The following is a 13,972-nucleotide window of genomic DNA, read 5'->3' as shown; positions in this document are numbered from 1 at the left end:
TAAATATAAATATACGCAATTAAATCCGTAAATCAATTATAAAATCATCTAAAATTTCATAAATCGATATGAAAATATCCAAATAAACTATATTTTCTCCTGAGCATATAGAAATTGAAATCTCGCGAATACGAACACATACGAGCATTCAGCTCAATAAACTAGATAACACAAAATTCACAAAATTCATATATTAATCATATAATAATCGTAACTCACCATAATTAATTAAACGAGCAAAACCACAAGTAACACTTAGTCACATACCACATATATTCACATAATATTCATCTAGAATTTTCAATAACAATATATGAAAATCAGTTTTGAAAATACAATTATTTATCCATAACACAATAACCCGGGGTTTAAATATAAAACTTTGAAAACTCATTAAATTGGAATAAAATATTAAATCTTATTCCCTTCTTTGAATAAAATCACTTTCATAATATTAAATAAATTTTAAAAAGTCCGGGTCATTACACTTATTTGTTGCAACAAGTACAGTTTCTCCCCTCATTGACCTCTAGTCTAATAAGTTCCTTATTACTCCAGGGGGAAAGTTGAGATGTGTTCAGAATTTGGTTTTATAGTCTGGGATAAAGATTGTTGGTTTTCAACCTTATGACTATCCAGGAAAGCCAAGAGGCTGATTAAGTTCTGAAGAACAGAAAGAGATATAAATGCATTTTAGAAAATCTATGTTTTTGAATGAAAGCAATTGCATTTAATCTTTTGAGGAAAAAATGAATCAGTTGTGATTGTAAAAATGATTTTCATAAAGAATGACAATCACAACCGATGAAAGAATCAAAGTTTTCCATTAAAAACTGGTTTGAGTACGAGAGTCTGAATTTATGCATAAAAGGTTTAAATGAACTTGTCTTTGAAAAAGACACAGACTCTTGTTTCTCACTACAATTTAAAAGGAAAAAGAAAATTTATGTGCTACAGTGTATAAAGCGCTCGCCACGATAATTAGTGAAAAGGCATCATACTAGCACATTGTCAAAACAGACGCTGCAAGTGACAAAGATCACCAAGTACACAAATACAAGATAATCAATGTCTCGTCTTAGGACGCTTCATGTATTGAGGTAAAATATTCTAAGAAATATTTATGAAATAGAGTAATGGATACCAATTGTCGAAATCAATTAATAAGGAAATTTCTTTACAGAAACTCACCACTCCATAACATAAATATGAGACAGAATAAAGATTTTGTTGTCTCCCTTATACTCAGAATATTAAACACCTAAAAATATATTAGCACCAGTGGTTTTAAGAAATATGCAACAATATTTCATCAGTGCCAATACATCACAATCAATTCACAAATAAAACATCAATAATGCTTCAAAAATAGATACCAATTAAATACTTCAAAAATGAATTAATCATGCTTCTATTATTCTATCAAAGTCAATCATGAAACAAATAAGCATATAATTGTGGATCACAATTTAGCTAAGATAAAATAATAATTACCTACGCAATATCATATAATTATCAGATCAGCATATAACAACAAAAATCATGACTATCATACAAAGATATTCGCAAGCCCGAGGGAAAGTTGAAGAAAAGTTCACAAGTCCTATACATGTAAGCATTAAGTACAAGTAAACTCACACAACTCCTCGCAGAAAATTTTAACAATTAATATTAGTGATCTCCATATAAGCATGCAAAATATCACTAACACTAAAAGTATCACACCTATATGCTGCTAGACATGAAATAAAACACCAATTAATTAATCATCAAATATCTAACACAAATAGCTATGCTTCAAATATATACACTAATATAAATGGATTCAGCCTAGAGAGAATCTAAGTAACTCCACAAATACTAGTATATCATGACTAAATTCTAACTAAATTCAAACTATATACCAATTACTGATACAAGTCATAAGTCTAGAAACAAATAAGTCATGCTACAGACTATATATATACCAATATAAATGAATTCAACCTAGAAATAATCCCAAGTATGTTCACAAATATAGATATATCACGACTAGATTATGACAAAGTTCTCTACTAGATACCAATTGTTGAAGAGGTATAGATCAAGAAAAATAACATAATTAAGTCATGCTTCATGTCATCCCTAATTATTTAAATCATGAACAAATAAGTCACTTAATTGTCATGCAACACAATTTAAATAATTGAAATAACAAACACTCATGCTAAGACATATAATCACCATCTAAGCATGCAAAGCAATAAACATGGCAATCACATAGAATAGCAAAAAGCACAAGGTACTGGATTTTAAATAAATACATAAGTCCTATGTATAGACAAATTAATACTCATGAATTCATTCAAGAAATACGATAGACATGCTCATGAAAGAAGTGATACCTTATTTCAACAAGCACTAGATCGAGCAGTAGGTCCTTAGGTTCCAATAGCAAGATCCCTAGGTTCCAGGGAGTAGAGAGTGCTTCACAAAGTTGCTGGAAATGGAGTTATTTCCTTGTTCTTGACTTCTTCTTATTATAACAAGAAATCAACCTTCTTCCACGAATGATAGCTTCATGAGAGAATAAATCCCCTTATCTTTCTGACAATCTGTAAAACAATATCTATATAGTTGTACAGGTCAAGCACAGTATCTTTAGGGTACCATTCCAATAGATTAGGCAATCCCCAAAAATAACTATAAACCTCTTAACAACTAAATGGATAGGTTCTCCAAAATCCACTCAGAACCATGAACATTGACATAAAGAAAATATAACATGTGATCATTTTGCAGTTAAGTAAAGTGATGAGTTGAATACCTCTAAGACTTGACATTTCAGTTGATGTACATTTCTTGTACTGATCAAGTTCAGTGGTTGTTGGCTTACGTCTTTTCAGGTCTAGAATCTTCCAAAATGCGCATATTCAAAAGATCCTTGACTTCCTTTTATTGCCATCATTCTTTAGGCTAACTAGTAGACCATAAAGAATTGCAACTTTTCGAAAAACTCATCATATCACTAATCTGCATTCACTTAGCAATTATCTTGCACAAGTGACATTAGTCCACATATAATATAATTATGGTATCACAGCACATATAGTCGTATTATGTGTGCCTTGTATCATGAGAGGTAATAATTTGGATACCAAATATGACTCTAGCAAACAGATATTAAAATAATATGCTAGTCAGAAGTCATACCATGTCCGTGACGATCAATAGGTGTTGGATAGTAACTCATAGAGAGCTGGTGAAGAAAGAGATATACAAATTCCGTTGGATCTGCAATTGCAAAGTCCTTGAAATTGTATGAATCTTCATCTTCTAGCTCATTGTAATATCCTGAACCAGAGTCTCGTCAATGGTGCTGTAGTTTAATCATGAAAGTCGTTGAATCCCCTAAGATGTAGAGTCCTAAACTTGACGATTATGTTTCCATCATCTTCATGACCTTCTCCTTTGAAGTAACTGTAAGCAACCAAATTGACTTGTCCCTCGTAACAGAGCCAAAAACATCCAGTTGGAATCTAAATACCCGACAAGTACTAAGTACTGAATTGTCTTTAGGTCAGTGTATCAGAATCCGCACAATCTGCTTTCAAATTGATTGAGATCATCTTGCTGTGCAATCACTCAATCTGGATCTCTTTAAGAGCTTCTGAATCTTCCTCAAGTTTCACTTCAGATTGAAACCCAAAGAAATAACATCCTTTCACAATAGCTCTCCCAGTCTTCACTTCATCGTTAGGAACATTTAAGAACTAAAACCCAGGAATGATATAGTCTTCAAACCCTTTGTCTAAGGAGATACGTTCTTGATATGTCCTGTTCATAATGAATATTGTGGTGTTGAGTTTGACTAGTGGATCCACCAAATGCTCCCCCTAAGCTGTTGCCGGGATCTCCTTAATAATACTTATCCTTGCAAAGAGATTCTGCTTGGATCAGAATCATTATTAAACCAATATTATCACCTTTAACAACTTGGAGCAAAGTGTCGTTCAATGTCATGTCCTGACTTACAATCACCTTCTGTTGATTAATCACAATCACCCTGTAGACTGTAGACTCCATAAAGTAGCCGAGGAAAATACTCTTTGAGCTTTAGATGCAAGACTTGCAAAGATGCTCACACTAATATTTCGAGATGAAGCATTTTCCTCCAAACACATACCAAGAGATAGTGTTTGCTTCTGATTGGCCACTAACAAGAATGGTGCCTTTCTGGATTTATCAACAATCAGGGTTCATCTTAATCAACCTCTATTTGTGATGTCTTGTCCTTCGAACACATACGAACAACACGAAAGAATCTAGAGTAGTCAGTGATCATCGCAAAAAGATATCTGGCTTTGTTTGCAGACATGACATTAGCTGATCCGTAGAAATCCATACGTATCATCTGAAGTAATTTAATTAATTTGTATGCATAAATTCATTTATATCCGCATGATTAGTCTTTGTAGCCATATTTTGGAAAATTTCTATACACCTAACTTATTTATTAAATAATATAAATTATTACATTCAATGGAGCATGCCGTAAAAGTATAAATTTGTAAAAATTCACTTATGTAAATAAAATTTGTGAATTTAAAAAGATCAATATATTTGATTTTTATATCTATTTTCAACCAGTGATATAATGAAAATTTTGTCCTAGTAAATTATAAAGTCACTGTGAGATTTCTAAAAATTGGTCATTCTAGATGCTAACTTGTGTTGATTTTATATTATTTCTCTCATTATCATTATAAATTTATACATATAAAAATGATATTTATGTTAGATCAGTGTGAATTTAATTTTAGAAAATAGAAAATATTTACTTTTATATCATAAAATACTCGAAAGATCATGCAAGTCACATAATACATCATGTTAGTATTTTAACTACCGCAATAAATAGAAAGTGTTTTTGTTTTCCATCGAGTAAATTAACTGTCTTCGTAAAGTAGACATATATGGGTCTTAGAATAAGACTAGATGGATTTATCCGGTGACATCCTGATTATGAAACCCAATTCATATCACATGAGCGTCCTTTTGATCGACTTTATGAGCTAACCCTTTATATTCACTAAAGACGATCGAGACTCACGAGGGACCTGAACCCATGATGACAATTACGATAAAGTAAGTGAAAGAATAAAGCACAAATGTCCTTCTTAATCAAGAGGTGAGGTTGTGTCCCTCTCCATAGACAAGATTCATATCTATCCAGTAAATTAACTGTCTTAATTAATTAGACATTTATGGGCCAAAGATAATAAGATTAGATAGATTTATCCGACATCCAGATTATAAAACCCAATTCAGATCATATGAGCCTCTTTTAGATTGATTTTATGAGCTAACCCTTTATATTCACTGAGGACGATTGAGACTCATGGGGACCAGAGCCCATGATGAAAATTATAATAAAGTATGTGAAGGAATAAAACACAGATGTCCTTCGTAATCAAAAGGTGATCAGGTTCTGACTCTCTCCATAGACAAGATTCATTTCTATGTAAGTGTTAAGTTATGTCAACTTGTGAGCACGATTGGATTGCCCAGTGGTGGGTTTATCCTCTGTTGTCTCGGGACACTCGGGTTCGACTATGTCTCACCCCGATTGTCAAAAAAAAAAGGATAGAAGAGAGTCAACTTGTCATCCAAAACATAACTAAAATTAAGATCCACAATTACTACTATTAAAATCAAATAAAATCCAAAATTACAAAAGTAAAACTAGAATCATGCTATAAAATAAGTCAATCACAATAATCATTTTCACAGTGTGCACTAATTAAGTCGCCACTGCATCGTCTCCACGACCACCGTCCAAGAACTGCAAACATACACTAGTCAAAACTAACATCGAAAAAAGGATACATAACACATAAAATGTAACCAATCATATAATATAAGATTGATTACACATATCCAGTTTCCTCATAAATAAAAGATTAAATAGGATACGAAACAACCCTCACAATAATATATTCAAGCGCATAATCATATTTAGTCATGAAAAAATGAAATATGAACCACATCACAAAAATACATATCGTAAATAATTAAATAATCACATAATCATACATTCGTAATCATGTATTTTTATGATTCGGAGAGATCACACATGTTTTTTCTCTTATTTTTAATATATTTTCGCACATCCTAGTCATGACCTGGAGCATTGTAACTCATATCCTCGGTTAGTTGGTTTCCACGGTAAGAGGGATTGAGCGACATTGGTTTCTCTTGCTTTGCCTTGTCGAAAATTTCCTTTTTTTTATACCCTTATGTTTATAGCTGAGAACACTCCCAGCATTTCTCGTGAGGCTTTGCCGTGTGATGCTTCGGTGGATGTTTATCCGATCTTCATGGCCGTGACGTACTGGAAAAATCTTAGACTTTTTAGGTAAGAGCTGATACTTAAAGGTTGTTTTATCTTATAATTTGTTTGTGGAAAAATTTCTCCAACAATAATATGTCCATCTCCAACTCTTATTTGTGTATTATGCAGTGTTTTTTTAAGCATAAGCGGAACTTATATTAAAGCCGTTTGAGTTAGCTTAAAATAAGTGCTTTTTGCTTAAAATAAATAAGTGGTGTAGAAGTTAGAAGCAAGTTAAGACTTATAAGTGATTAAAATGTTTGGTAAATAAGTAGTAGCATTCCTAGCTTTTTTTAAGTGCTTCTTGACTTTTACACAAACGGTACAAAATAAGCGCTTTTAACTTCTAAACCCAGAAGCCGGCTTTTAAACCGTTGCCAAACAGCCCCATTCTCTTACTAGCGTTCCAACAGACCAGCAACTCTCCCTTTATGTTTGCTTACTACTGCAAATAAATTGATTACTTAATCAACCAGAGCATCTAATTTGTTAACATTAACATTGTTCCCACTTGTTTTTTTTTTTAATTCCTTTCGCTCTAATACTTAATTTAAATGACATTTTCTTCAGTTGTCTGAACTGGCCTGCTTGAAATCTACTATTTTTTTTAAAACAATGTCAATGAACGTTCCAGTACAACCCTTTCTGGTTCAGTTGACTTCGACTTCCGATATTACAAATATTCAACACTTAATATCAACTCAAATCCTCTCCGATTGATATTTTCACTTGTTTTTAATCTTTGATCCCATATATTTTCGATTCCTAATAGTTGTATCTGTTTTTTTGCATGAATGGCCAGAGTTTCGCAAACACCAACATCTTCTGTTTCAACGTCAATTCCTACTCGTTGGGATGTTTTCCTGAGCTTCCGCGGTTCAGACACTCGATACAAGTTTACCAACCATTTGTACTCTGCCCTGGATCGTCATGGAATTCGAACATTTATGGATGATCCTGAGCTACGCACAGGAGAAGTCATGTAAGAAGCATTAGTCCAAGCTATTAAGGATTCTAAATCTTACATCGTCGTGTTTTCAGAAGATTATGCTTCTTCACGTTGGTGCCTTGACGAGCTCGTAGAGATTTACAACAGTTATGAAACAATGAAAAGGTTGGTGGTTCCTGTGTATTACAACATCGATCCTTCAGATGTGCGACACCAGACAGGAAGTTTTAAACATGCTTTTGTAAAACATCAAAGTCGTTCGGGAGCTGATATAGACAAAGTGAAGAAGTGGCGCTTTACACCAGCAAATGTTGCTACCTTTTCAGGAAAAACCATGTCAGCCAAAAGGTAATCGAAATATTGTACTCTGAGAACTCATTTTATTTGCCTCTTGCAACTATGCATTATTGACAAGTATATATTTTTTTGAAGGAAAATGCTAGGGACCCCAAATATTTATCCCAAAATTTTTTCCCAAATGATGTGGCGAAATTTCATTGGTTGCATTCATTCCCATAATAATGAGGCCCCCCTGCAGATTCATCAATCACCCAATCAAATTTCGCCACTTGTTATCCACGTCATTTGGTAACAAATTTTGGGGAAAAAATTTGGGGTCTCTAGCATTGCTCTTTTTTGAAGCTTTCGTGAATTATATCTTCAAAGAAGGAACTTAATTGCAATTATGAAGATTAGATTAGTCCATTTATTACATTTATGGCCTGTTTGACAACTTGGATTTTATTTCAAATCCTGGATTTGATCAAATGACTTGTTTGGATACACAAGAAAATTTGGATTTGAATTTCATTTGAAATCCAGGACATTTAAATACTAGTATAAAACTCAGAATTTGAAATGACACCACAAATCATGTCATTTGAAATGAATAACATGTTCTTAAACGCAATCTAAGTGTATTATGTATACCACAAGTATTTTTAGTGTGACACAACTGATCCATATAGGAGGCTCTGTTTTATAACAATAAGAACTGTGTTGCAGATCTGAGGCTGATATTGTAAATGAAATCGTTGATATCATTCACAATGAAATAGGTTCAGACAATTTATATGTTGCCAAATATCCAGTTGGGTTAGATTCTCGTGTTAAAGAGATAACAGCATTGTTTAGTAGCCCTCCACAAGGTGTCACTAGGATTGGCATATATGGTATGGGTGGAGTGGGTAAAACAACTCTTGCGAAAGCTCTTTATAATCAACTCTTGCTAGGAAGCTTTACAGGTATCTGCTTTCTTGCAAATGTTAGGGAGGTTTCAGGAACATTCAGAGGCCTAGAATCTTTGCAACAGAAACTTATTAACAATGTTCTTAAAAGTAAGAAAAAATTTGAGGTTCCCGATGTTGAAGAAGGAATTAAGTTTATCAGAGAGAGGCTTTGTTCAGCAAAAGTTTTACTTCTTATTGATGATATAGACAACCCTAGACAATACGAATCCTTCATAGGATCATTTGCTTCTGGGAGTGTAGTTATTACAACTACAAGGGATCAGGAGATACTGGAGAAAATTGAGGTTGAACCCAAATTTCAGTATAGGGTAAATGAGTTGGATGATGCCGAGTCCCTGACATTGTTCACCCGATATGCATTTGGAAGTGCTAAATCGAACGATACTTTAATGGCATTGTCTAAAGTGATTTTACATCTTGCTGGTGGTCTTCCACTAGCTCTGATAGTTTTTGGCGCATATTTGTCCACACAATCTTTGCTAGGATGGAAATCTTATATTGAGAAACTGCAGCGAAATCCTGACAACACTATTCAACAAAATCTTATTGTTAGTTTGGATACCTTAGAACGGGATGATCCTAAGCTGAAGAAAATGTTTCTTGATATTGCCTGCTTTTTCATTGGGAGGAAGAAAGAAGTGGTGGTTACAATAATGGAAACTTATTATTCTTATGTGGATCATAATATTGATATTTTAAGGAAAAGATGTTTACTAACAACCAATGATGATGGTGAGTTGAGAATGCATGACCTGCTTCGAGACATGGGAAGGGAAGTTGCACGCAACAACTCTCCTGATGAACCAGGAAAACATAGTAGACTATGGATATCGAAAGATATACGTGATGTGTTAAAGAATGACAAGGTAATTTCATTTCATTTTGTGTCCAAGAATTTAAATGGTACAATATAATTCATCAATGATTCTCTTGCATATCCATGTATATAAATTTCTCAAAAGATTGAGTATGTGTCGAAGAAGCAGAAGGTTAATTTTATCTATCTATTAGCTTTGAACTTTTTTCCTTCATGTACGTTTTAGGGGACAGAAGCAATTGAAGGCATCATCCATGATAACAAGTTCGAGTCGTACTATGCAGTTTGGAAAGAATCGTTAAATGTCGAAACATTCAAAAGAATGAGAAATTTGAGATTTCTTCAACTCAGCTGTGTACATCTCACTGGAAGCTTTGAAGGTGCATTGGAAGATTTGAGGTGGTTCTGTTGGGATCTTTGTCCGTTAGAGCGTTTACCTCGCGGATTTCACCCGGAAAAACTTGTTATCCTTGAGTTGACTAGCTGCAGTATCAAGATGTGGGAGATTGAAATGGTAGGTACCATGAGTATTTTTCATGCATATGACAATTTGTGTGGAATTTTTTTAATTTAAATTCTCTGGACTGCACACATTCTAAAATTTTAACAGGTCTTTGAAAATTTGAAGTCTCTAGACCTGTCGTATTCTATGGATTTAAGTTCCACTCCAGACTTCAGAAAGTTGCCGTTTCTTGAAACTTTGAGACTTGTCGCCTGTAAAAGCTTAAAGGAAGTCCATATATCCATTGGAAGTCTGAAGAGGCTCGTTTCCCTAAATTTGTGCAACTGTGTAAACCTAAGAAGCCTTCAAGACAGTATTTGCAACTTGAGAGCCCTCAAAAGTCTAAATATATCAGGTTGCAGTAGTTTGGAAGCATTGCCTGCAGAGTTGGGGAACATTAAATCCCTAAATGAGCTTAATGCGGAGAGACTAAGTGTTACAAATTTACCTGATTCGATTGGATGCCTTGACAAGCTTGTTGAGCTGAGATTAAGTTATAACATGAACCTTGATACTCTTCCAGACAACATATGCAACTTGAGATTGTTGGGAGTTTTACATATTTCTGATTGCAGTAGAATGAAAGCATTCCCCTTAGAATTCGGGAAACTTGAATCCCTCAAGAAGCTCAATGCTATGGAACTAAATATTTCCATATTACCGAATTCACTTGGAAATCTTAGACAGCTTGTTTACCTAAATATACATTCTAATTATGACGTTGAAACTCTTCCGGACTCCATTTGCAACTTGAGAGCATTGGAGGTTCTAAAAGTTGGTCAGTGCTTTTGTCTGAAAGAATTGCCTGAAGGATTGGGTTATCTGGAATCACTAACGAGGCTGGATGCTCAGAGTTTAGAAATTTCAGAGATACCAAGTTCAATCGGGAGCCTTAGTAATCTTGTCGTGTTGATTTTAAGTTGTAACACGAATCTTAAAACTCTTCCAGACACCCTTTGCACCCTGAGATCACTGGAAATTCTGGACATTTCTAAATGTGAAAAATTAGAAACGTTACCGGATCATTTATTCAAGAACACACGGCTGAGGCAAATAAATGCAAGGCATTCTACTATGTTAAGAAAGTTTCCAGGAATTAGTCAGCTCTCCAATCTAAAACATCTTGATCTTACCGGTTGTTGTAATCTGTTGTCTATTGCAGAGCTCCCCCCTAATCTGAAAGTCATTCGGGCAAATGGTTGTAAGTCACTGAAAAGCTTACCAGATCTATCCAATTTGAAACAGCTGAAGAGGTTGAACCTTAGAAATTGTAGTGCTCTGACAGAAATCCAAGGCTTGGAAGAACTCACTTCTTTAAAAGTACTTCACTTGACAGGTTGCGACTCATCTCTTCTGGCATGCATTTTCACAAGACATTTTTTTCAGGTTTGATTAATCTCTGATTCTAAAAGTTTATTTATAGTTTTGAAGTAAATGCTCCAACTTGTAGCTAGCTTACTTGATACACTAATTAATCTAGTTATTGATCTATTTCGTATATTTTAATTCATTATAACATTTTTTATTAGGTGTAGAAAACATGAACGTCTGTTTGAGCTTAGTATATATTCATGCCCGTGTATATTTGTTGGTGAAATTTTCTTTATTATTGTTATATTTTTTCACAGATCTATGCTGAGTTTGGACATGAAATTAGAATATACACAGGGGAGTTTCCAGAATGGATTAGTCCATCAAGTAGTTCTGAAGAGCCAACAGTGTCCTTAGATCTGTGGCCAGATGTATCACACAATTTCTTGCATATGCATGAAAGTGACACAGACACAGATGAGTTTTTGGATTGCAATAGTGAATCATGTTTTATAGAAGAGTCGGGAGTGTCCTTAGATTTACTGCCAAATGTGTCGCACAATTTCTAGGGAATGCATCAGACTAACACTGACACTGAGGAGTTTCTGGATTGCATTAGTGAATCATGTTGCTCAGGAGAGTCAAGAGGGTCCTCAGATTTACTGCCAGATGTGTCACATGATTTCTTGGGAATGCATGAAAGTAGCACCGACACAGAGGAGTATTCTGATGGCTTTAACGACTCTTCTGAATCATGTTATTCAGAAGAGTCGATGGTACTTTCATATAATTTGATTTCACACAATATGCGGGGGCTGGACGAATCTAACAGTCACACAGAGGAGTTCCCGGATTGGATTGGTGAATCAAGTTCTTTAAACGAGGCCGATATATACTCAGATTTACCACCAAATCTGTCGCACAGTTTCTTGGGGATGATTCTTTTCTTTGTACCATTTCAGACTTATACCTTGACATACAATGCTAAGAATAGCAGCAGTGATTTTTTATGGGAGAGCAAATCTTTTGATGGCTCCCCTGAATTAGTAATGGTGATAGTACCAAGATCAATGTTCACAGTCAGAGATGGTGATGGAATCGAATTAACATCAGAAACTGTAGAAATCTATGGAATTCATCTGTTGTACAAACCCGAGAATCATTTGGAAAGTGACTAGTTCTGATTGTTCTCAGTCGCTCACAAAATGACTTCAAATAGAATTCTGAAAGCGCATTTATTGATAGATGCGGAGTCATCTGCTTCTGTAGCTATCACTCCGGTGACTGATATATAGCTATCACTTGTAGCTGTATAAGGTAACCTAGCCCCAAACTTTGTAAGACTGAGTTTTTTTATCACACAAAATATGTGTTCCAGATCGAGCTTGTTAAGAACTTGAACGACACTCGAGCTCGTTAATATTTGTAGTTGATAATTAGAAAGAATTCTTTGAAACTGCTGAGAGAATTCTCGACTCGAGATTTTTGCCCAAAACTACTCTTTCGAGGTTTACAAGAGAGATACACCAGGTATGTTGACCTCAGACACACTTATCAGCCATCAGCCACAAGTACGTGCACGAGCCAACAAAATTTGTGTTCTTTGAAAGAGTATCTAAACCATCTCTCAGATACTGCTACTTTCTGAAACTCTGAGCCGCCAAGCACCACCTAAAATGTCACATCCAAATCTTTAAATGTTTAAAACATTTAACGTCAACGAACAAAAGTAATGTATGCAAATATCTGTTAAACATACTTTTGTAACTAAAGTACAACAACATCTAATCAGCTATCAACATTGCCTTTGTAAACTCATTACAAACTCAGTTAAACACAATAATTATCTCCGGATTAAGAAGTAAACATGTTGGACGGATCTTGAATTGCTCAACTGAGATGGCCGAATATCATATTAACAGTAATATCAACTTGAAAACTATGCGTTGGGTCTGGGATGCCAACCGTGCAAAGCCAGTCCAAGAGAAAGCAACATTGAACTTTGGCATGGATGGAAACCTTATCCTAGCAGTAGCCGATGCTGATGGCACGGTTGCTTGGCAAACGGACACAGCCAATAAAGATGTGGTAATTTTGTGCTGGTTGATTCAAAGGGATAACTGGCTGGGCAAAGTTTTGATCACCCTACTGATACACTTTTACCAGGCCAATCTCTACTCTCCACTGGACCAAACAAGCTCATCAGTCGACTGTCCGACACAGAGGCCTCAGACGGGCCTTACTCTTACGTACTAGAAAAAAGCCAGATGTCCTTATATTACAAGCCTAACAATACCAAAACTCCAATACTCTGTAACAAAAACGAGTTTGGAACAGGGAAAGACATTCTAAGTCAAATTCTCTTAACAATCAAGCCCTTTACTCTTATAAACAGCGATTCTATCTGCGCCTAATGGACTAACAAGATGGAGCAAGAGTTGTGCAGCACCAGTCTTAGTGTCATGCCAGGGGCAAAACAGACAAAAGAGGCACAAGTTTATATAAGAAAGAAATACAAGGTCAACAGGGTCAACAAGGATTAGTATCAAAGAGGAATAAGAGAGAATAAAAGATATGTGGACAAGAGGAAGACAGCTGGCAAGAGGAGGGAGCGGTTAGTTAAAAGATAGAAAAAGGGGATCAAGGGTTTCTTATGTAAAGAGTGAAGTAAAATTAGGGTTTGGGAGAGGAGCTGGACCTCTCGAAGTTTCCATGCAATCTGTAGTTGCTTTTGTTTGTCTGTGGCCTTGAACCTTATTTGATACTCTGT

General features: G+C 34.9%; 1 protein-coding gene and 1 pseudogene across 1 annotated transcript; both read left to right on the top strand.

Moving 5' to 3' along the window:
• Positions 1-6,278: 6,278 nt before the first annotated feature.
• LOC108207241 (disease resistance protein RPV1) lies at positions 6,279-12,380 on the top strand. Its single transcript, XM_064086796.1, has 8 exons — positions 6,279-6,397; positions 7,176-7,355; positions 7,488-7,670; positions 8,328-9,438; positions 9,616-9,903; positions 10,000-11,277; positions 11,520-11,633; positions 11,772-12,380. Exons 1-8 carry the CDS (start codon positions 6,279-6,281, stop codon positions 12,378-12,380), a joined length of 3,882 nt encoding a protein of 1,293 aa, XP_063942866.1.
• Positions 12,381-13,101: 721 nt separating this feature from the next.
• Positions 13,102-13,616, top strand: LOC135150478 (EP1-like glycoprotein 4; annotated as a pseudogene).
• The last annotated feature ends 356 nt before the right edge of the window (positions 13,617-13,972 follow it).

This window comes from Daucus carota, chromosome 2, assembly GCF_001625215.2.
Source record: "Daucus carota subsp. sativus chromosome 2, DH1 v3.0, whole genome shotgun sequence".
In the NCBI taxonomy this organism is placed as follows: Eukaryota; Viridiplantae; Streptophyta; class Magnoliopsida; order Apiales; family Apiaceae; genus Daucus; species Daucus carota.
Note: the sequence above shows the minus strand (reverse complement) of the source record. Positions and strands in the feature narration are given on the sequence as shown.